Source organism: Podarcis erhardii, assembly GCF_964252035.2.
Source record: "Podarcis erhardii genome assembly, chromosome: 6".
Lineage (NCBI taxonomy): Eukaryota > Metazoa > Chordata > Lepidosauria > Squamata > Lacertidae > Podarcis > Podarcis erhardii.
Window position 1 is genome coordinate 6,170,904 of NC_138510.1, and position 23,427 is coordinate 6,194,330.

Sequence of the window (23,427 nt, forward strand, 5' to 3'; positions counted from 1 at the left end):
CTGCACTCAGAGACTTGTTCTCCCCGTGATGAAAACGGGATGACGGATTTGTACCAAAACCAGGCTTCTTCTCTCTTTCAACCCCTCGCCCCCAATGGCTCTCTGGGGATTGAAAAGAGCATCATCGCTGCTCTTTCCTCCTTCCTCAAAGAGTGCCACAGGCAGGAACCCCTCCGTCGGTTCTCCAACAGTCATCTGTCTCCAGCGGGGGCTTTTGCAACCATCCTGCCCCCTCTTCCCTCTTCCTAGGAAAGAGGAATTGAGGAAATGCCGTCTGGTCCCCGCAATGCCGCCTGCCTCCTGGTGCATGGGGGATATTGTAGGGTTTTTCAAGACTGTGGGCTGAGATTACACATCATTCTGAGAGCTGCGTTTGTGGTGAAGAGGAAAGCGATGCCTCTGTGGTCAGTGCTGTGGGTGGGGGGAGTTGGAGAGCAAAAAGAGAGACGGCTTCTCCCACTGGCTGGTCACACTTCCCTTTCAACTTGAGCACCAAACTGCACACGGCATAAAACACATCTAATGTGCAGCTTTAAAAAAATGCTTTTTGCATCAGTTGGGCTGGTAGTTCACAGCAAGCACGGAGGGGGAATTTAAACCTTTAGGAGGAATTTAAACCTTTTCTCCCCCGCAGATGCCTAGATGACAACGGTTCCTCTCGAGCTGGAATTTCCACCGGGAACTCCCCCCCCCAATGCAAACTGAGTACCAGTTGCTGGAAACCACAGGCTCCTGTGTTCGAATCCTGCTTGCTGCTTCCCCACAGGCTTCTGTCTGGCCACTGTGAGAACAGGTGGGCCATTGGCCTGATCCAGTAGGCTCTTCTTACCTTCTTACCTTGTTGCCTGACCTGGTACCTTAGAGTGAAGGATGCGTAACGAATTAAACAAGCGTTAATAATGTTACTGATGGAAGAAGGTATCCAACCTTCGATGAGGCCCACTTCCCGGTTCCTGAGAAATAGGGGCACTCTGGCCCGCAAGAAAGCCTTTTGTTCCATGGGACCGACGGACGAAGCAGGGATTGATGGGACAGACTCTGTGGACAGACTAAGTGGACAGACTCTGTGCTCTTGCTCCACTGCCCCAGAGAAGAATTTGCCATGTCCACCTCCAGACCCCCCTGGCAGCTGATGGGCCTCCCAGCCAAGTCCTCAGAGGGGTAATTGCTCACAAAGGGGGCTGACATGGCTTATTATTACCTTTGCTTTGAGTGACAGGCCTGTAGGGGCTCTTGGAGGAAGTGCCTGGTTGCCCTTTTGCAGGATATGACCCTCCCAACATCAGCCAAGGGCAGGTGGGCAGCAGCCATCTCAAGACATTCTAGTGCTGCTCCACGTCTACTTCTGGGTTGGATCCTCATCAAAAGTTGCTAACTTCCAGCCTGCCTCTAGAAATATCTCTTTGTCCTTCTCTTCTTCGTATTCCCCTTCCTTTAACTTGACCCAGCTTGCCAAAAGGCCCCATCGTTTGATCCCGTGAACGTTCCCCCCTTAAAGAGCTCCAACATGTGTTACAAAATGAAAACCTACTTGATGATCAAAGACAGCTGTGTTTTCAAGAAGTGCCCAGTGGAATATCGCTGGGATGAGGCCGGGACCAGCACCGTCGCCAACGGACACAGCAGCAGCAGCATCACCATCAACAACCAGAACCCCCAAGGGATGCTTACAGTCCCCCCGGAGGGCGCCGTGGCGGAGACCTCCAGATCCAGCGTCTTCCACTCCTTCAAGCATTGCTCCAGCAAGTTCGCCAGGTATGCCATTGCTCACTCCATCGGCCGCTGGCTGCTCTACCCAGGTTCCGTTTGCCTCTTGAACAAAGTCCCACCCAATATACTGGTGAACGCCCGAACTCGCCTCATTGAGGATTTCCATGGGAAACGGGCCAAACTGATTGCCCGCGATGGGAACGAAATCGACACTATGTTTGTGGACAGGAGGAAGAGGAAAAGTCCAGAGAAACGGGGGGTGCAGTTGGTGATCTGCTGCGAAGGGAATGGCAGTTTCTATGAGGTCGGATGCTTTTTCACCCCACTGAAGGCCGGGTACTCTGTCCTGGGGTGGAACCACCCCGGTTTCGGCAGAAGCACAGGTAAACCCTATCCGGCGAATGACGTCAACGCTATGGATGTGGTCATCCAATATGCCATACGCCGGCTGGGTTTTGCCCTGCCGGACATTGTCATCTACGGCTACTCCTTAGGGAGCTACACAGCCACCTGGGCTGCGAAGACTTATCCGGAGCTAGGCGGGTTGGTACTGGATGCCTCCTTTGACAGCTTGCTCCCTTTGGCCATGAAAGTGATGGCAAAGAGCTGGAAGAAGCTGGTGGTCAAGACCGTGACGGAGCACTTCAACCTCAACGTGGCGGAGATGCTGTGCCAATACCCTGGCCCAGTGCTGCTCGTCAGGAGGACGTTGGACGAAATCACCAGCACCCACTTCCACTCGGAGAGCAAGCTGCCTGTCGTCAAGACCAACCGAGCCAACGAGCTGCTCCTGCAGCTCTTGAGGTGCCGTTACCCCGACCTTATATCCGAGGAGGAGGAAGTGGTGCACAGCTGGCTGGCTGCCGACTGCCCTCAGATGGACGACCTCATCTACAGCTTCTTCTACAAAGTGGATGAGGACTGGTGCCTCCAAACGCTCCGCGGCTACAAAGCCAGCCTTGGCTCCAACTGCAGCTTCCCGTGGAACGTCGGGAAGAACCTCCCCCCCGCGAAGAAGAAGCAGATGGCCTTGTTTTTGGCCAAGAAGCACCTGAAGAACGTGGAGACCACCCATGGAAGAACTTTGCCACCAAACGAATTTCAGATGCCCTGGAAGCTCTAGCTCGGCTGGGGAGGTGGCGGCTTGACTGTAGAGAAAGAGAGAGAAATAAAAACTAGCATTCATCATTGCGGTTTGTTTGTGCAGGCGGTGGTGAGGTCTTTTGGTTCAGATTCTACCTTCTCCTGTTCCAGAGGGCAGGACCCAAACCACTGGATTCAAATGACAAGAAAGGAGAGTCCAGCTAAATATTAGGAAGAACTTTCTGACAGTAAGAGCTGCTTGTTGAACGGACTGACTCGGAAGGTGGCCAACTCTCCTTCACCTGAGGTTTTTAAACAGGGGTTGTATGGCCATCTAGGGACGCAGGTGGTGCTGTGGGTTAAACCACTGAGCCTAGGGCTTGCCGATCAGAAGGTCGGCGGTTCGAATCCCCGCGACGGGGTGAGCTCCCGTTGCTCGGTCCCTGCTCCTGCCAACCTAGCAGTTTGGAAGCATGTCAAAGTGCAAGTAGATAAATAGGTACCGCTCTAGCGGGAAGGTAAACGGCATTTCCGTGCGCTGTTCTGGTTTGCCAGAAGCGGCTTAATCATGCTGGCCACATGACCCGGAAACAGTACACCGGCTCCCTCAGCCAGTAAAGCGAGATGAGCGCTGCAACCCCAGAGTCATCTGTGACTGGACCTAACGGACAAGAGCCCCTTTACCTTTACCTTTTATGGCCATCTATCAAGGATTCCTTAGCTGTAATATAAGTATATAAGTAATCTAATATTCTATAGCTTTTGAAGTTTGGTTCTTGTGACTCCCAGCTGGAGAGAGATGCCCTGAAAGCATAGCTATCGCTGCTGATTATTTTTTTGATTCCAAAGAGCTGGGACCCATTATGCATTATGGTCCCCTAGGGCCCAGGGCAAATAATTCCTACTCTAGATATAATATTTGGGAGTACGTAGGAATAAGTATGGAGAATCAATGTGGCATAGAGTGTTGGACTAAGACCTTGGAGACCTGGGTTCAAATCCCCACTCAGCTATGAAGCTCACTGGGAGACCATGGGCCAGTCACTGCCTCTCAGCCTAACCTACCTTGCAGGGTTGTTGCGGGGAGGGGTAGAACCATGTGCTCCTTGAACTCCTTGGAGAAAAAGGTGGGTTGTAAATGCAATAAATAAAATAAAATGGGAAAGTAACTTGCAGCAAATCAGGCTGTTGGTCAACCCTATATTGGTACTGGCCGTGGGTGGCACTGTGGTCTAAACCACTGAGCCTAGGGCTTGCCAACTGGAAGGTCGGCGGTTCGAATCCCCACGATGGGGTAAGCTCCCGTTGCTCGGTCCCTGCTCCTGCCAACCTAGCAGTTCGAAAGCACGTCAAAGTGCAAGTAGATAAATAGGTACCGCTCCGGCGGGAAGGTAAATGGCGTTTCCATGTGCTGCTCTGGTTCGCCAGAAGCGGCTTAGTCATGCTGGCCACGTGACCCGAAAGCTGTACGCCGGCTCCCTCGGCCAATAAAGCGAGATGAGCGCTGCAACCCCGCGACTGGACTTAACTGTCAGGGGTCCTTTACCTTTACCTTTAGACTAATAGTGGGGCACCTCCTCCCATCAATTCGGGCTATGCTGGCTACAGATGATGGGAGTACAGCAAAATCGGGATTGCCCCCACAGATTTCCTCAACCCCTTGCCCACACAGACCAGCAGTGGTTCTCCAGAATTTCAGACTGGACTTTCCCCTAGCTCTGCCTGGAGATGATGAAGGTTCAACAAGCGACCTCCTGCATCACTTAGGAGCTTTGACCCTAAGCTGTGGCTCCATAGGCAGGTATAGCAGTAGAAGGAAGGGTAAGTAGAGAGTGTGACATATGGCCTGAGCCTCTGCTACCAGTAGAGCCAACCTATCTGGAAAAACAGAGAGGATGGATTGATCACATGGGCTGCCTGGGTGAGGGGATAGGCTATTGGTCAATGCAGCGCTGCTCCTAATTGGCCAAGAGTGTCCCGAGAGTGGGAGCCCCTCCTCCTTCCCCCAGTGTCCCATTGTGCCTGGATTTGAACCAGGTGCTCCTTCTGGCATGGAAAATATGAGCTGCACGTTCCTGGGATCAATGATTGGGGGCTGGGCCAGTGGAGATGTCTCGATTGGGGTGAACTCAGCCTGCCTTCTTACTTGCAACAACAAGTAAGGTAGGCTCTCAGCTTCCTGTTCCTCCTTAATCTCAGGGTTGCAAGACGCTGCAGGAAGGAGGATGGATGGGGAAAAAGATAGAATGAGTGCCACCAACTGTTAGCCTGTTGTTTAGTCGTTTAGTCGTGTCCGACTCTTCGTGACCCCCTGGACCAGAGCACGCCAGGCCCTCCTGTCTTCCACTGCCTCCCCCAGTTTGGTCAAACTCATGTTTGTAGCTTCAAGAACACTGTCCAACCATCTCGTCCTCCGTCGTCCCCTTCTCCTTGTGCCCTCCATCTTTCCCAACATCAGGCTCTTTTCCAGGGAGTCTTCTCTTCTCATGAGGTGGCCAAAGTATTGGAGCCTCAGCGTCACGATCTGTCCTTCCAGTGAGCACTCAGGGCTGATTTCCTTCAGAATGGATAGGTTTGATCTTCTTGCAGTCCATGGGGCTCTCAAGAGTCTCCTCCAGCACCATAATTCAAAAGCATCAATTCTTCTGCGATCAGCCTTCTTTATGGTCCAGCTCTCACTTCCATACATCACTACTGGGAAAACCATGGCTTTAACTATACGGACCTTTGTTGGCAAGGTGATCTCTCGGATTTTTAAGATGTTGTCTAGGTTTGCCATCGCCTTTCTCCCAAGGAGCAGGCGTCTTTTAATTTCGTGACTGCTGTCACGAAATTAATATACTTCTTCTTAATTGTATTTGAGTTCAACAATTACTTTGATAAAATACATATTTTGTTATGTGCCAATGGCTTTAGATAACTATTAGGTCCATAAATTACCACACAGCATATATTCAACACAAAAAACAATGGCAATTTTTTGTTGACAAAGGACAGCTGGACATATAAAGGGCCTCATCACCTTCTGTAGCTGAGGGCCTCATCAAACCTAAATCCGGCCCTGATTGGTCCACAGCATGGGACCAGTGAGCCTAAATGCTCAATGTCTAGTCAAGTCCAGGCAGATCTCTCTAACATTGAGGACAGCAGAGCAATGCATTTCTTAGGAACGACTGAAATGTCAAAAAAGGATGCCTGGTATTTTGCAACGTTTTGAGTTCGACCGAAAAATGGGTTTAACCATATTGTTTACATTTGGGTGCTTTCTAACAGCCAACACTGCTACCTGCAATGTTGGTCCATTGCAGGGGTCACTATAAAGCTCTGAACCTGTGGTACCTGCATGTTGTTCTGCTGATGGCACTGATGGGATTTGTAGTCCAAAACAACTGGAGGGCACCAGGTTGTCAGAGGCTGCTATAAGGCATGAGCCAATCAGTCTAGTCTTGACATTTCTGTTTGCACTTGTTTTCCATAAATCCCATTAACCAGAAATTTTAAAAAGGAAAATGTTATTAATATGAAAATGCAAATATTTTTTGAAAACGTTTCCTCTCAAAAGATGGATTTCCATGCAGTTGTTTTGACCAGAGAACAATGCCAGGACATTTGGGAAGAACAAAAGGCGGTGCATAATTGAAGTTGCAATCCTAATCCCCTTTACCTGGGAGTAAGCCCCACTAAATTCAATTCTGCGTAGAAGATTGCATTGTGAATTTTTCACTGCTTATTAGATTGGATTGTGCAGATCAGATCAGTTATTATGGGGCTCCACAAATACTGAATTCCTCAAGCGCCCATCGCTACTATAAAACTTTTAAAAACTGTCCTTCATCATTGTAAGGACCAGACTTTTTTAAGATGCTGTCTAGGTTTGTCATTGCTTTTCCTTACCAATCCCAATGGCCACCAGCCACCCCTGGGGCTGGAGCAGGGAGAGAGGCAATTGTCCCTCCCGCATGGCTGGTTCCTTTGTCTCCCTCTGATATGGTGGGGTGGGGATCAGAACGCAAAAGGGAAATGGGGATATGTTCCCCTCCATCCGCCCTGGTAGGACTTGATTTCCTGCATCCCAGCCCTGTTTCCTAGGCATTGAGCCAGTGGAAGCAGCTGCTCTCTGCACATGCCTGGGGTTGCCCTGGTTGAGTGTTCTCGCGGCCACCCCTTGGCTTCTCAGCAAAAGGGTCTTTCCCTCCCAGGCGGGTCTTGAACTCTTATTCCAGGGGGATTCGGACTCCCAGCCTATAGGGACAGTCTGACCCCCTCCTTCTGTAATCCTCATAGAACTCTAGCCCGATGGTTGCCATTAATGGACTCTGAACTGATTTTAGAATGAATTGATTTTAGAATGTATTCCAATTAATTGATTATGATTTTATGTAAACTGTGTTCTTTTTACTGTTGTTAGCTGTTCTGAGCCCAGCTTCAGCTGGGGAGGGCGGGATATAAATAGAATAATAATAATAATAATAATAATAATAATAATAATAATTAGGGGTGAAGAGCCAAGACTGACAGTAGCAGGGTAATCACTGGCTGGGCCAGTGGTGCTGATGCTCTGGTGACCTCTCACATGTTGCATGTTTTCTGATGCAATGGGGGCGTGTCCTCATTGTCACAAATTCATTGGCTGATTCTCTGTGTGGGCACACGCCCTGATTGGTGGGCATTGGCTTCCAGGCTCTCTGTGGGCGTGTCTGTTGCTTTGACACTGGGTATCTTGGCTATTCCACCAGCATAACGTGAGCATATCTCTGGGTATGTGCCAGGAGTGTGGCGTAGTGGTTAGAGTGTTGGACTGAGACCTGGGAGACCTGGCTTCAAATCCCCACTCAGCCATGAAACTCACTTGCTGACCTTGGGCCAGTTGCGCGCTCTCAGCTTAGCCTACCTCACAGGGTTGCTGTGAAGATAAAATGGGGTGGAGAACTGTGTGTGCCCGCTTGAGATTCTTGGAGGAAAGGTGGGGTATAAATGTAAAAATAGATGAATAAAAATACAGTCATACCTCGGGTTGTGAACGTGATCCGTGCGGGAGGCACGTTCGTGACCCACAGCTCCGCGTCTGTGCACGCGTGTGATGCAATCCGGAGCTTCTGCGCATGCACAAAGTGTGATTCAGCGCTTCTGCACATGTGCGGGCACCAAAACCCGGACGTAACCCGTTCCGGTACTTCCGGGTTCGGCGCGGTCCGTAACCCAAAAATGCGCAACCCGCAGCGTTTGCAACTTGAGGTATGACTGTAACATTTGCTCCCACACCCACCATGGAGATGTATTTATTATTCATTTTTAGAATTAGCCTGCTTCTAATTGACCAAGCTTCTCAATGTGGCAAACAGCATGACTTAAAACAGCAAAGTATGTTTTACAAATACGTATTATTAATAATTAACTTATTAATTAATTCAATTTATATACCACCTTTTATCAAAAGATTCCAGGGTGGTGTACAACACTAGAAACACATTGCAAAACATCAACGACAAAAACACAATAAAAACATAGTAAGAAGCATACTGACAGACAGCCTAATAGTAAAATCATCATCTTAATAACAGTCTGTCCTGCCACATGATCACAGGCCATATAATATTTAATAGCAGATATGAACAATGGAAGAATGTAGAAAATGGATTTTGGGGGTTTAGAAAATAAACGTAGATGTGTTTTAATGTAGCTTTTAAGGGGGCATATCAATCAGGGAAGGAGGGACAGGAAGTCAAGAAGAAAACGTGTAAAAAAGACAGAGTTATGTAATAATTTGGAAGATTTAATAAAAATCGGGGGGGGGGGAGGGAGAGATTATTTAATAGCCACAGGCCTGGTTAAAGAGGAATGTTTTTTACTGGTGTCTAAAAACATGCAATGTTGGCGCCAAGCCAGCCTCTCTGGAGAAAGCATCCACAATTGGGGAGTCACCACAGGAAAGACCCAGCAGGATTATTGACCAACATAAAAGTCCCCAGGCAAATAAAGAGAATTTCACCTGGTCTTAGAAAGACGTCTGGCTCAGCACCAGATGAGCCTTTCTGTGCAGAGATTTCCAGAGCCAGGATATTCTCCCTGCCATCTCTGAGGGGTTCCCATCCACTGGATTTTGGAAAGCAAAATTGGCCTGAAGTCGGATTTCTTAGGAGGCCATGCCATGGCTCTGCCCAAGGTCTCCAATGAGGACAACAAGAGGAAGGAAGAGACCCTGGGTCTCAACTGTCCTGCTCAAGCTGGACCCTCCACTGAGATTCTCCCTCTGGAAGTTTCACGGTCCGGTTCTCCTCTGGCTTGGTTCAGAGTGAGGAGTCTGGGTCTTCAAAGGCCAGAAAGGCCATTTCTCTGTCAGATGATGTGGTGGAGAAGCTCTGTCGCACAGAGTGAGCCGTCAGGGGAACAGGAAAGCTGGACTTTGTCTCCAAATCCACAGAGATGCATCAAGAGGCAGGAGCAGACCCAGACCCAGGAAGGATCACACCTGGCTTTAGGTGAGGGGTTTTTGATGTGACTGTTGCAGATATTAGTGTTATGCAGTTTGAAGTGACTGGATGGATAAGAACTGACTCCTTTTGGAAGAAATCATTGTCCAGACCCATAAATATTCAAATTTTTACTAGCAGAACTCTTCAGAATAAAACAGAAACATCAAATGATACATCCAAAATGTTATGCAATATCTTGTGCTGTCTAGCACAGTCTCAGCAACCTACAAAATATGACATGATTCCATTTTTAGTTTGGAGTTGTTTTCTCTCTCTTAGAGAGGGTCTTTTACATGTCCTTACTTCCTAGAGCCTTGAGACAAAAGATTTGCAACTCAATACCATCATCGCATGATCTAAGGTTACAACACTCACATGTTCGCTACCAGAGAACAGGAAACAGTTAGATAATTATCAACTCAGGGAGAGCTCAGAGTGCTCTCCTTGGCTTTAATATAGCCCCCACGTTAAACCTTTTCATCAATACACATTTAGATATTCTCATTTCATTGTCTATTAAACTATTATACTTAACAGGGACAGGCTCCCAAATAGCTGGATAATATGTCTTGATCCATGCATTAGTCCAGGAGGTGCAGATGAGGCCAGTTCACACCGAAACCCACCGAAATCGACTTCCTCATGCACCCCTAGGGGAGGAGACTTAACCCAATGGGATGGCATGCACATTGTTTACAGAATGGCCCAGAACCGATCCCAGAGTCTTGCAGGATGATCAGCTCAGGTAGCAGAGCTGGAAAAGACCTCTGCAAGAACTCTGAGGAAATGCCAACAATGTGAACCTCAATCGAGCCCTCCAGATATCCTGTGGCCCTCCAGATATCGCTGGACTCCCATATCCATCAGCTCCAGCCAGTGCGGCAAGCAGAGATGATGGGACTTGTAGTCCAGCAATATCTGGAGGGCCACAGACTCCCCATCCCTAACCTTGATGGACCATTAAAATGCCTGAGGGTTGCAGCTCCTCATGTGCTTCTTTGCTTACAGGACCCGCAGAAAGGCAATGCATAATGTCATCACACTTAAGTGTTCCACGGCAATGACATCACTGGGACTGAACTGTGATGTCACAAGGGTCAGGCTGATAATGGGAAATCTAATCTTCTCCCTCCCTCCTTCCTCTGCATTTCTACCTTTGGGATACACATAAGGTATCTTATCCTTCTGACAACATTACGATGAGCCTTGCTGGATCAGAGCAAATAGCCCATCTAGTCTGACACCCTGCTCTCACAGAGGCCAGCCAGAAGTCAGTGGGAAATCCTCTATTTTGTCCTTAAACTGTTATTAGTAGTGGGTTCCACAGAGAAAGTTTGTGCTTGAAGCTGGCTGCTAGGTGTTTGCTTCATGAGGGCCACTTAACACAATCCTTTCCTAACAGTGTCATTCGTTTAATGACATGTTTTCGAAAACGTTTTATTTGATACAACTTTCCCTCCCTCTTTAGGGCTTATTGAGTGCTGTGCTCCCCCTCTTTCCAATTATTTATCTCTTAGTCACAACTGGGACAGGTGTTCGGGGGCAGCTGGCAGCAGAATCCGAGGCCAGCAGAAGAAAAAGATTTTGGCCTTGAAACATCAGACACGTCTCTGTCGAAAATAATAGGGGGAAAGATAATTGAGCTAGGCACATATGTCTATTTTGCTAAGAGTTTCTTGAGACAGGGGGAAAAAATAGAGTTCAGGCTTTGTTACCTTTTTATATAAGTGATGTTTATGGCAATTTATAGAGCTACAGGCAAGGAGAGCGAAGTCTCTGCCCCAAGGAGATTGCAGTCTAACATTTGGCAAAGGGGAGGTAGGAGAAGGAAGAAGAAGGGTGTTGAAGAGAAACAAGATACAAATGTGTCACCAGCTTTAGTCTGGGTAGGAGAGAGGTGAAGATTTGCACCTGAGGGCCACACTCAGCCTTAAAGGGAGGTGAGGGCCACTTTTCCTGAGGGCCACTTCCAAGTGGTGGGCGGAGCAACAAATGTAAAATTTGCCTTTCTGTGATAGGCTCACTTCCACACATACACATTTCTTTCCTCCACCCGGACAAGCAGTTGCAAAGGGTCTACCCTGAGTAGAATTTACTTGGCTACAGCCCCAAGTTCATGTAGAGAGAGTCACCCCTTATAAAACTGCCAGTATGTGTTAATATCATTATAATTGCATACAGGGCCCTGCAGGATTCAAGTTCCTTCGGCAGGGCCTGTAAGACAGAGCTATTCCACCTGGCTTTCAATTTGAACTTAGCCTGATCTTTTATTCCCCTTCCTTCCCCCCCCCCCTTTTTATGAAGATTGCCCGCTCTGGGATCCCACAGCTAATTCTCCCCTGGTCTCCTCGCTGGCCCAAATAGGACTAATTTAGCCAGCTAGCCCTGGTGATCATCTAATGTTTATTGGATGGATTTCCCCCCTAAATTGATTTTTGAATTCTGATTTTATTGTTATTCACGTTTTATACTCTATTTTATGCTGTGTTTTGTTGCATCAATTAAGTGTTTTAAATTTGTTCTTAGCTGCCCTGAGCCCGGTTTTCTGAACCGGGAAGGGCAGGGTATAAATAAAAAATTATAATTATTATTATTTATTATTCATAGCTCACCCTGTCTCATGGACTCAAGGCAGACAGCTGCGATTTCACCTGAGGCCCACCTGATGAATACGAACATGCAGGTTTTCAGAAAGCAAGGTTGGTCATTCAGTCGCTCTCTCTCTCTCTCTTCAGTGAAAACTACAGTGGGGAACCTCAGGTAAACGGGCCAAATCCAGCCCCTCCAGGTCTCTCTATGTGGCTGGAAATGTCCCTAGGTCATGCCACAGATGTCAATAACCTCAGGTGTTTTTGCCAGACTGGAATCATAGAACTGTGAGGGGACACAAGGATCTTCTATCTAGCCCATAGATGTCAACTTTTCCCTTTTCTTGTGAGGAATCCTATTCGGAATAAGGGAATTTCCCTTAAAAAAAAGGGAAACGTTGACAGCTATGATTTAGCCCAACCCCCTTGTAGTGCAGTAATCTTTTGCCCAACATGGGGCTCGAACCCTCGAAGCTGAGATTAAGAGTCTCATGCTCTACAACCATCATTAAATCCCAAAGCATCTTTAAAACAGTCTTATTTCGACAAAAGTTTAGTTGATGCGAGTATTCATCTGTTTTTAGTCTATTGTTATTTTAACTCTTTGAACATTTAAAATCACAGTGACCAACTTTTCTTATTGATGTTTTATTGTTTTGTCTTGTTTGTACTGCTGTACCTCAGGTTATAAACACCCTGGGTTACAAACACTTCAGGTTACAGACTCTGCTAACCCAGAAATAGTACCTCGGGTTAAGAACTTTGCTTCAGGATGAGAACAGAAATTGTGCTGCGGCGGCAGCAGGAGGCCCCATTAGCTAAAGTGGTAGCTCAAGTTAAGAACGATTTCAGGTTAAGAACGGACCTCCAGAATGAATTAAGTTTGTAACCAGAGGTACCACTGTAAACCACTTTTGAGGCTTTACAAGCAAATAGTGTATACATTATTATTAAATAAATAAATAAATAAATAAATAAATAAATAAATAAGTGATATTTTGGCATGAGGGGCTGGGATTGTGTTTCCATGTGGGCATACAGTAACCTTACAGAAGTGAATGAGAGTGCATAAGAATGTGCATTAAACAAGCAAACAAGCTAATTGCTGTCGTCTGGATGTAAACCTCCCATGTTTCTTCCTTGGCTTCTCCAGCCCAAGGCAACAATAGCCAAGTTCTTATAAATTGCACCAAAACCCTGGCTGTTCACAGCCCTGATTGGCCGCTGTTTTATGATGTCACAAACCCCACCCCCACCTCCTCTTGCAGAGCATCCCTGCAGTGTTTTAAAGCTTGATCCTACGAGCGTTGGGGGAGTGGGGTTTAAAATAAAGCACATCCACACCCGTACAGCCTGATTTCCCCCTCCTTGCTCCGAAAGAAGGCGGGAATGAACTTCCGGTTGCCGAAATATCCACGGAGGGTTTGGGGAGGGTGGACTGACTACCTGAAGATTGGGGGAGAACGTGGCAAATGAGTTGATGTGATTCACTGACCAAGCCATCTGCTAAAAGCGAGGGAGGTGTGGGCAGTAAAAGTGTGGAAGGACCAGAGCCAGTCCTCTTTTCAGCGTTCATCTGGGGGCACCAGGACTGGTTGGTTTGGCTACTTCTGAGTGCTGGCCTCTGCTGCAATGTTCACAAAGGAGGCACGACCTCACTGATTGTGACACTTCCCTGTGGACTAGGGATACTGAGGCCCCTGATGGGCAGGCGCCAATGACCACTTCACCATGGCCAAAGGGGTGAGCTCCAATCAGTTCCAAAGCCCACATCATGTACCTATGAAGTAATCTATCCGTCAACGGGAAAGCTCTGGAGACGTCAGAAATATCTGCCGTGGGGCAACCTTCCTTGCCCACACCTCTTTTTATGTAATTTATGCCTCTCCTAGAAGATAACCATTATCTCTCTCCATGTGCGTCTTCTGTTTTCCAAAGGCTCTGGCCCACATATTCAAAACCTATTTTACGGCCAGCTACGACTTTGAGTTCAGCAACTGGCCTGTTGACTTCCGGTGGGATGAGGCTGGCGTCAACGGCAGCTCCCCCAGCCACGGTGGTAGCAACAGAGGCCACGGTGGCTGCCCGATCCTGGTCAAAGCAGCGGCGAGAGCATGTCCGTTGGCATCGGCCTTGATAAAAGGCCCTAGCAGAGACCGGGTCTCGCGCTGGAACTTCCTCCGCCACTTCAAGCAAATGCCCGGCCAGTTGGCCAGCTATATCATGGCACACTCTTTGGGCCGCTGGCTGATCTACCCCGGCTCTGTCTTCCTCCTAAACCAAGCACTGTTGCCCGTCCTGGCCAAGGGCCAAGCTCGCCTCTTGAGGGATTACAAGGGGAAGCGGGCCAAGCTGGTAGCTCGCGACGGGAACAAGATTGACACCATGTTTGTGGACCGGAGGGACAAGGTGAAAGGACAAGGGGAGCAGCGGGGGAACCGGCTGGTGGTTTGCTGCGAGGGGAACGTCAGCTTCTACCAGTGGGGCTGCCTCTTCACCCCCTTGAGGACCGGGTATTCTGTGCTGGGGTGGAACCACCCTGGTTTTGCCGGGAGCACCGGCCAGCCCTACCCGGAGAACGATGCCAACGCGGTGGACGTTGTGATCCGGTATGCCACCTGCCGCCTGGGCTTCAACATACAAGACATTGTTGTGTACGGGTGGTCCTTAGGGGGCTACTCGGCCACGTAGGCTGCCATGACGTACCCGTCTCTGGGAGCCTTGGTGCTGGACGCCACTTTCGACGACCTGCTCCCCTTGGCCCTCAACATCATGCCCAAGAGCTGGAAGAAGCTGGTGGTTCGGACGGTGAAGGAGCACTTCAACCTCAACGTGGGGGAGCAGCTGTGCCGCTACCAGGGACCCGTCTTGCTGATCCGCAGGACCAAAGACGAGGTCATCACCACCTGCCCGTTTGGCCTGGAGGACCAGATCACCAACCTCAGGTGCAACCGAGCCAACGAGCTGCTAGTGCAGCTCCTGGAGTATCGCTACCCCGAAATCATGTCCCAGGATGGGTTGGAAGCTGTCCAGGTCTGGCTGAGGGCGGCCAACCCCAAACAGGAGGAGTCTGTTTACAAGCGCTACAGGATAAATGACGAGTGGTGTGTGAAGGAGCTTCAGAAGTACAAAGACAGCCTTGAGGACGGGAGCCCCTCTTTCCCTTGGAGGGTGGGGAAGCACCTCGCCCGGCGAGGGAAGCAGCTCATGGCCCTGTTCCTGGCCAAGAAGCACATGAGGAACGTGGACGCCACGCACTGGTCTCTCCTCAAGCCGGATGACTTTCAGATGCCCTGGAAGTTGTAGCAGGAGATGGGGAGAGGGATCAGGAGGAGAGAGAAAGACGCATAAAGAAAGAATGAGAAAGAGACAGGCTTGGGAAAGTTAATTGGGTGCCCCCAGATTTATCCTTCCCCGACAACAACGCTATGCTCTGTCAGTTCCTTTTGAGTTGTGGGGGGAGGAGAGGGAGGGAGAAAAGAGACGGACATAGAACCATAGAGATGGAAAAGACCCTAATAATAATAATAATAATAATAATAATAATAATAATAATAATAATTTTTTATTTATATCCCACCCTCCCCAGCCAAAGCCGGGCTCAGAGTGGCTAACAACAGTAAAATAATACAGCATTCTAAAATCAATTCATTATAAAATCAGTTCAAATCAAATTAATGGCAACCATTGGGCTAGAGTTCTGTGAAGAATCACCAAAGGAGGGGGTCAGACTGTGCCTTAGCCAAAGGCCTGGTGGAACAGCTCCGTCTTGCAGGCCCTGCGGAAGGATGTCAAGTCCCGCAGGGCCCTAGTCTCTTGTGACAGAGCATTCCACCAGATCGGAGCCACAGCCAAAAAAGCCCTGGCTCTGGTGGAGGCCAGCCTAACCTCTCTGTGGTCCGGGACCTGCAAGATGTTTTTGTTTGAAGACCATAAGGTCCTCTGTGGGAGGTCCCATAGGTACGAGGGTCCTAGAGTCTTCTAGGGAACATACAGCTCCGTCTTCACACAACTAACCTGTCCCCCAGTTTTTGCCACCCAAGGCAGCCCCTTCGCTCCACCCAATGATAGAGCTGGCCCTGGTGTGTGGAGGAGCTGCAATAAAGAAAAAACAGCAGGGAGCTATTTGCCTTATTTCTGGACTATATACTGGGAGCAAATGTTCACATCACCCCTGCTTCATTCGTGTCGGATTCATTCCTGCTTGTGTACACACCAGGGGGTGTTGACAGCAGCGGGGATGTCTTTACGCCACGCACAGTTGCTCATACCTTGGCTAGACGTGAATTAGGAAGGGCTTAAGGATCCCAATTAGTGCGAAGCTGGTTTCAGAAGCGACACATCAAACAGTAGTGTTTTATAGCAAAATACAGGATACACCTGCATTTTGGATGATGGTATGTGAACATGGATTGTTCCCCGCACTGGAAAGGCAAGCGGTGCTTGGTAGATGGGAATATAAACACATCCTAAGGAAAGAGAGAGAGAGATTGTCCCAAAGTCACCAGTGAGCTTTGTGGCTCGAATAGAAATTTGAACCCAGGTCTCCGTAGCCCTGGCTTGACCCTCTAACCACCCCCTTTATTTTTGTGACATGCAAACACTGGTGCTTTTAGAAGCTTGTGCATTTTGATGCAGAAGGGTGCTTGAAATCTAGGGGCAGTATTTGAAGAAGTTTATTCTGTGTAGACCTACTGAAATAAATGGACCTGTGGGTTAAACCACAGAGCCTAGGACTTGCTGATCAGAAGGTCGGCGGTTCAAATCCCTGCAATGGGGTGAGCTCCCATTGCTCGATCCCTGCTCCTCCCAACCTGGCAGTTCAAAAGCACGCCAAAAGTGCAAGTAGATAAATAGGTACCACTCCGGCAGGAAGGTAAACGGCATTTCCGTGCTCTGCTCTGGTTCGCCAGAAGTGGCTTAATCATGCTGGCCACATGACCCGGAAGCTGTACGCCGGCTCCCTCAGCCAGTAAAGTGAGATGAGTGCCACAACCCCAGAGTCGGCCACGACTTGACCTAATGGTCAGGGGTCCCCTTTACCTTTACCTTTAAAAAAAGGGTCTTACTCTGAGCAGAGTTTAGCTGAATATCACCCTGTGGTGGCTGATATGCAGGGAGGGGGGGTATAGTTCTGCAAATGGAGAGCCTTTGGGGGCCCACTCTTATTTTTGTGATTTGCAGACATTTGTTTATTTATAGAAGGATTTACATACCGCCAATCCGTACAGCATAACATGGTAGAGTGCAACGATATTTTATTGTATGTATTCACCGTGTTTCATGGAAGACGATCGTGCTCGGCTACAAATGATTGCCAAAGAAGAAGACAATATGTACAATAAAACAGAAAACACCATTAATCAGTATATAATTATAATTGTAAGGTTATAATTAAAATCACTAATTGAAAAAAGCAGCTGCAAAGGCCTATCTGCATTCAAAGGATCTGCCATAGACGTCTGAAAAACAGAAAGAGTGCCTGCAAATCTCTGCTGAATGAGTGGTCTCAGTGCTCAATTTACATACAGTGGTACCTCGGGTTAAGAACTTAATTTGTTCCGGAGGTCCGTTCTTAACCTGAAACTGTTCTTAACCTGAGACACCACTTTAGCTAATGGGGACTCCCGCTGCCGCTGCACTATTTCTGTTCTCATCCTGAAGCAAAGTTCTTAACCCGAGGAACTATTTCTGGGTTAGTGGAGTCTGTAACCTGAAGCGTCTGTAACTCGAGGTACCACTTTAGGTGCTACTGGAAGAAATTTTTTGTTTCGAGGTACCACTGTATACGCTAAACAAGCTATAGCTTAGGGCCCAACTCTCTTGAGGGCCCCTCCAAAATTTTACTATTAATATAAAAGTAAAGGGACCCCTGACCATTAGGTCCAGTTGTGGCCGACTCTGGGGTTGTGGCGCTCATCTCGCTTTATTGGCCGAGGGAGCCGGCGTACAGCTTCCGGGTCATGTGGCCACCATGACAAAGCTGCTTCTGGCGAACCAGAGCAGCGCACGGAAACACCGTTTACCTTCCCGCCGGAGCGGTACCTGTTTATCTACTTGTACTTTGACGTGCTTTTGAACTGCTAGGTGGGCAGGAGCAGGGACCGAGCAACGGGAGCTCACCCCGTCGCGGGGATTTGAACCGCCGACTTTCTGATCAGCAAGCCCTAGGCTCTGTGGTTTAACCCACAGCACCACCTGCATCCCTCACTATTAAAATACTTCTTAATTGTATTTCAGTTCAACAATTACTTTGATAAAATACATATTTTGTTATGTGCAAATGGCTTTAGATAACTATTAGGTCCATAAATTACCATATAGCATATATTCAACACAAAAAAACAGCGGCAATTTGTTGTTGACAAAGGACAGATGGACATATAAAGGGCCCCATTACCTTCAGTAGCTGAGGGCCTCATCAAACCTAAATCCGGCCCTGATTGGTCCACAGCTGGGACCAGTGATCCTAAATGTTCAACTTCTAGTCCAGTCCAGTCAGATCTCTCTAACACTGAGGACAGCAGAGCAATGCATTTCTTAGGAATGACTGCAATGTCAAAAAAGGATGCCTGCTATTTTGCAACGTTTTGAGTTCGACTGAAAAATGGGTTTAACCATATCGTTTACATTTGGGTGCTTTCTAACAGCCAACACTGCTACCTGCAATGTTGGTCCGTTGCAGGGGTCACTATAAAGCTCTGAACCTGTGGTACCTGCATGTTGTTCTGCTCATGGTGCTGATGGGCTTTGTAGTCCAAAACAACTGGAGGGCACCAGGTTGTCAGAGGCTGCTATAAGGGATGGGCCAATCAGTCTAGTCTTGACATTTCTGTTTGCACTTGTTTCCCATAAATCCACCCTGCCCTGTTTCAACATTCACCAGAAATTTTAAAAAAGAAAATGTTATTAATATGAAAATGCAAATATTTTTTGAAAACGTTTCCTCTCAAAAGATGGATTTCCATGCAGTTGTTTTGACCAGAGAACAATGCCAGGACATTTGGGAAGAACAAAAGGCGGTGCATAATTGAAGCTGCTATCCTAATCCCCTTTACCTGGGAGTAAGCCCCATTGAATTCAATTCAATGAGTAGAAGATTGCATTGTGAATTTTTCACTGCTTATTAGATTGGGTTGTGCAGATCAGATCAGTTATTATGAGGCTCCACAAATACTGAATTCCTCAAGCGCCCGTCGCTACTATAAAACTTTTTAAAACTGTCCATCATTGTAAGGACCAGAGTGAATTGTTCCATAATTGTTATGTACTGAAGTTCTCACCCTGGGCTAGCAGGGGGATACCGTAGATAGTTCAGGTCCACATTGCAAATAAGGGATCGAAAATGACGTTCAGTGATTGGATAGTTAATGGTTACTGTTGCGTTCTAGTGGAGCTCTATATAAGCAGGCTGGCTGAACCCTTCAGCTCAGTTCTGGCCTGTGAATAAACAAGAGCTGTCTGAAGAATCGCTGTGTCGTCTGATATGTTCACCCACAACTTCACAATAATGATGTGATTTCCCCCAAAATGGTGGCTTAACAACAAGAGATGTCAGAGTACAGATAAAGCTTAGAGCTGTGAGAGAGCCTTATCAGCAGATTTGGGGGAAGGTGTCTTCATGTACCTGCTGTTGTGTCTTCATGTACCTGCAATGGAAACAGACCAGAAAGAGTCCCTGTCCGAACTATACATTTATAGCGGTATCATACCATTTTAAACACTCTCAGAGCTGTGGTTCTCAGAGTGGTTTAAAAATCAATCCCTCTGGGTAGGGAACTCTAAAGATTGTAGCTCTGTGAAGCAAATAGGAGTCCCCTAACAACTCTCGGCTAGGGTTGCCATACGTCCAGGAAAACTAGGACATGTCCTCTTTTGGGGGGGCCAACATACCAATCTGGGAGGATATTTACATTTTTTAAAAAAATCTTTATTGCCTTTTTAAAATTTACAAAACAAGAAAATAAATTAACCCTTACACCCACATATACCGAAAAGAAAACAATACATAAACGAAAATATGAAAAGAAAACAATTAAAAAAGGAAAGGGGGGAAAACTGTCAAATACACAAAGCGAAGATCAGATATGAGCTGGGGTCCTGCCACCGCTTGGGCTGTCAGTGGCTTAGGCTTGGGCTGCTCTGCACACTGCAGCTGCTGCCAGCCAGAGCTGGGGGAAAAGGCATGCACCTCTTTCCCTGGCTTGGGCTGGCAGCGGCTTGGGCTGTCCTCTTTTTTGCTCTTCAAGATATGGCAGCACTACTCTCGGTGCACTTAACAAACTACAGCTTCCAGGATTCTTTGGGGCAAGGGAACCCATTCAAAGTGCAGTGGTGCCCCGCAAGACGAATGCCTCACAAGACGAAAAACCCGCTAGACGAAAGGGTTTTCCGTTTTTCGAGGCGCTTCGCAAGACGAATTTCCCTATGGGCTTGCTTCACAAGACGAAAACGTATTGCGAGTCTTGCGAGTTTTTTCCCTCCCCCCCCTTTTCTAAGCCGCTAATAGCCGCTAAGCCGCTAATAGCGCTAATCCGCTAAGCTGCTAATAGGGATGCTTCGCAAGACGAAAAAACCGCTAGACGAAGAGACTCGCGGAACGGATTCTTTTCGTCTTGCGAGGCACCACTGTGGTATCATACTGCTTTAAATGCATAGTGCAGATGGGGCCAGGCAACCAGTTCTGGTGTCTGAAGAAGGAGGTCCCATTTCTGTTGCTTACTGCTGGGATGTGACAAGTCAAGGCTGTCAGCCCAGAATCTCTTATCTGTTTCTCCCCCCCAGGTGCAGGGTGCACGTGGACCCTCAGGCCTATGTCCCTTGGAGGGACTATCAGACGGTCTCTCTCTCTTTCCAAAAGCAGCAGCATGATCAGTAAGTATGGACAGCCATAGAATCCTAGAACTGCACCATAGCTGTCAACCGTCCCTTATTTGGCGGGAAACTCCCTTATCCCAGCGCCATGTCCCGCTGCTGTCCCTTATTGATGATGTCCCTTAAATTTCCCAGGTTTCAAAGGAAGCAGCTCCTCTCCCTCCCTGCCTGCTGGCCAGGGAGGAGGGAGGCTCCAACTGTGTTGCTTGGCTGCCCAGCCCGCCCCCCTCCGGCCTCCTCTCACCAGCCTCGGCCCCTGGGAACCCCTCCCTGCCGGGACTGAGGAGCCTTGAGAGGAGAGCGAGGGCAACCATAGAGAAAGCAGTTCAGAGAGAGGAGGCGGAGGCATGGGCAGGTGTTCCAAGGGCTAACCACAGAGGGGGAAAGCGGAGGAAGGACCGCAAGCGCTTCTCCCATAGATTTGTAGTGGTAGACTAGCATAGATGGTCTGATCTGCGGGTTTACTTCGGACGCTATTCCCCACCCCCCTTCCTCCCGCCCCGCCTGATGGAACTGAGAGCTGCAGCTGGAGCACGACTGAAAAGATACAGAACTGCAGCAGCATCTTCATAGCTTGGACTTCGTTTTGCGCGAAAAGTGGTTGCTGCTTGTAGTTATTTAATTGCAGTGTTTCATCAGGTGGTGTCTTGAGCAGCAACCTCTGGAAACCAAGGGCTAAAAACCGGCGCTGCTCTCCCAAATTATCTGGTCCCTTTTAACTTCGTATTTCAGCTGGTTGACTAAAATCCCTTATTTTGGCTGCTGGTCCCTTATTTTCAATGGCTGCTGGCCCCTTATTTTCAAATCTGTAAGTTGGCAGCTATAGACTGCACACTGGGGAGGGACCACGTCAGTCATCTAGTCCAACCCCCTGCAATGCAGGGCTCTTTGGCCCAACGTGGGACTCGAACCCGCGACTCTGAGATTAAGAGGTTTGTGCTCTTCCGACTGAGCTATCTCTTCCCTGCCACGTTCCTTTGGTGGACGAACCCGAAATATGATGCATAGCTTAGCTCAGGGGTCAGCAAACTTTTTCAGCAGGGAGCTAGGCCACTGTCCCTCAGACCCTGTGGGGGGCTGGACTATATTTTGAAGGGGGGGAAATGTACAAATTCCTATGCCCCACAAATAACCCAGAGATGCATTTTAAATAAAAGCACACATTCTACTGATGTAAAAACATGCTGATTCCTGCACTGTCTGCGGTCCAGATTTGGAAGGCAATTGGGCTGGATCCGGCCCCGGGACTTAGTTTGCCTACCCATGGCTTATCTCGTCTGTGCTGTACATGTAAAGCACTCTCGTCAGGGCCAGCCCAAGACATTTGGGCACCAGAGGCAAACCACAAAATGGCACATGTACACCTGCCTGGGAGGAATGGGGGAGTGGAGAACTTTACTGGGAACGAGATGAATTAAATCAAGCTTAGGTGATGGTTGACATGGGAATCAAAGGCCATCATGGGGTGAAAAGGGGTGGAAGGGGACCAGCAGTGCCTCCCGTTCATTGAGAGGTCGCTGTGGAAATGGCATTGGTCAGGGGTTGCAAGGAGGCGGCAGAACCAGCATCCCAGCAGGCAGTGCATTCCTTGGAGGCCAGATCTGCTGCCCCTGTGGATCCTGACGCCTGAGGAAGTCACATCACCTTGCCTCACGGGTGGGCCGGCCCAGACTCTTACACCAGTTCAATTCATTCCCTGTAAGAATCTGGGAGCTGTAGTTTCTTTGAGGTGCTGAGAGTTGGCAGGAGACACCTGTTCCCCTGGCAAAACTACAGTTCCCAGAGTGGTTTAACAGTCAATCCCTTTTCCCAGGGGACTCTGGTAACAGGGATCTCCTAACAGCACTTTTAACAACAAACTACAAACTATAATGCCTAGAATTACTTGGGACTCTGAAAGTGAATGAATGAATGAATTTTATTATTACGGTCACAGACCAGTTCAGGCTCACTTACAGTATCAGGAAAATCATAAAACACAACAGGAATACACTGAATTGCAATTGGGTGTATAACAGAAACAATTCAGATATAGCGGCAGTTAAAAATATATATTAAATCTTGATCACTAAAATATAACCTAAAATTGTCATTTGAAACCTTAATCATTTTGGTAGCACAGCTGGTTCCCTAAGTTTTATGGCAGTCGCACAGAATTTGGCCACCCTTAGTGTGATCTCTAGATCCTTGTCCTCTACCAGGAGCTTTAGACATTGAAGTTCAGATCCATTTGGAGATTTTTGTATAAAAGGAATGATAAATACCGAGCATATATCCCCATAGAAACTCTGAAAGTGGTATTAAAGTGTGTTAAACGTATGGTGCGGATGCTGAAAATGTCAAGGATTTAACTTGAGACTAGGCCAAACTTCGGGAAGGCTGAAAGTTCAGCCTGGGTATTTTTGTTTTTTAAGGGGACAGGGCAAAACTGAACGAAAGGTGGTGTATGAAACCAGTTCCCTTATTTTGCCTTTGGGATGCTGGTGGGTGAATTTTGTAGGAGCATGAAAATCATGTCAGCAAGGGCACTTACAGCCTCCATGTTGCCAACAGCTGCCATTTTAATACCCCCGCCCAAGACATACCCCAGAAGGGCAATGCTTTGTGACGTTTGTGTAATTTATTGATCCGTTAGATTTCTTATTCACCCTTTATACACGATCCAGGGTGGGTTACAACAATAAAATATATACTGATAA

At 48.0% G+C, this 23,427-nt stretch overlaps 2 protein-coding genes and 1 pseudogene across 5 annotated transcripts in view; all 3 read left to right on the forward strand.

The window, feature by feature from the left end:
* Window positions 1–1,226: 1,226 nt before the first annotated feature.
* On the forward strand, window positions 1,227–2,900 carry LOC309344960 (ABHD16B pseudogene; annotated as a pseudogene). Its single transcript has one exon. The product of its transcript is annotated as an ABHD16B pseudogene (transcript).
* Window positions 2,901–10,328: 7,428 nt separating this feature from the next.
* Window positions 10,329–23,427, forward strand: part of TPD52L2 (TPD52 like 2) — a 47,512-nt gene continuing 34,413 nt past the window's right edge. For all 3 annotated transcript variants that reach the window (XM_081868054.1, XM_081868060.1, XM_081868056.1), the window contains exons 1-3: window positions 10,329–10,438; window positions 11,874–11,965; window positions 20,639–20,728. In XM_081868054.1, coding sequence (XP_081724180.1) covers window positions 11,887–11,965; window positions 20,639–20,728 — 169 coding nt within the window. In that variant the 5' untranslated portion in view covers window positions 10,329–10,438; window positions 11,874–11,886. The remainder of the gene's footprint in view (window positions 10,439–11,873; window positions 11,966–20,638; window positions 20,729–23,427) is intronic.
* Window positions 13,143–15,222, forward strand: LOC309344945 (ABHD16B-like). Its single transcript, XM_081867886.1, is given in 2 exon segments — window positions 13,143–14,542; window positions 14,546–15,222. Coding segments are annotated over 2 exon segments (1,389 nt in total). The 5' UTR covers window positions 13,143–13,768; the 3' UTR covers window positions 15,161–15,222.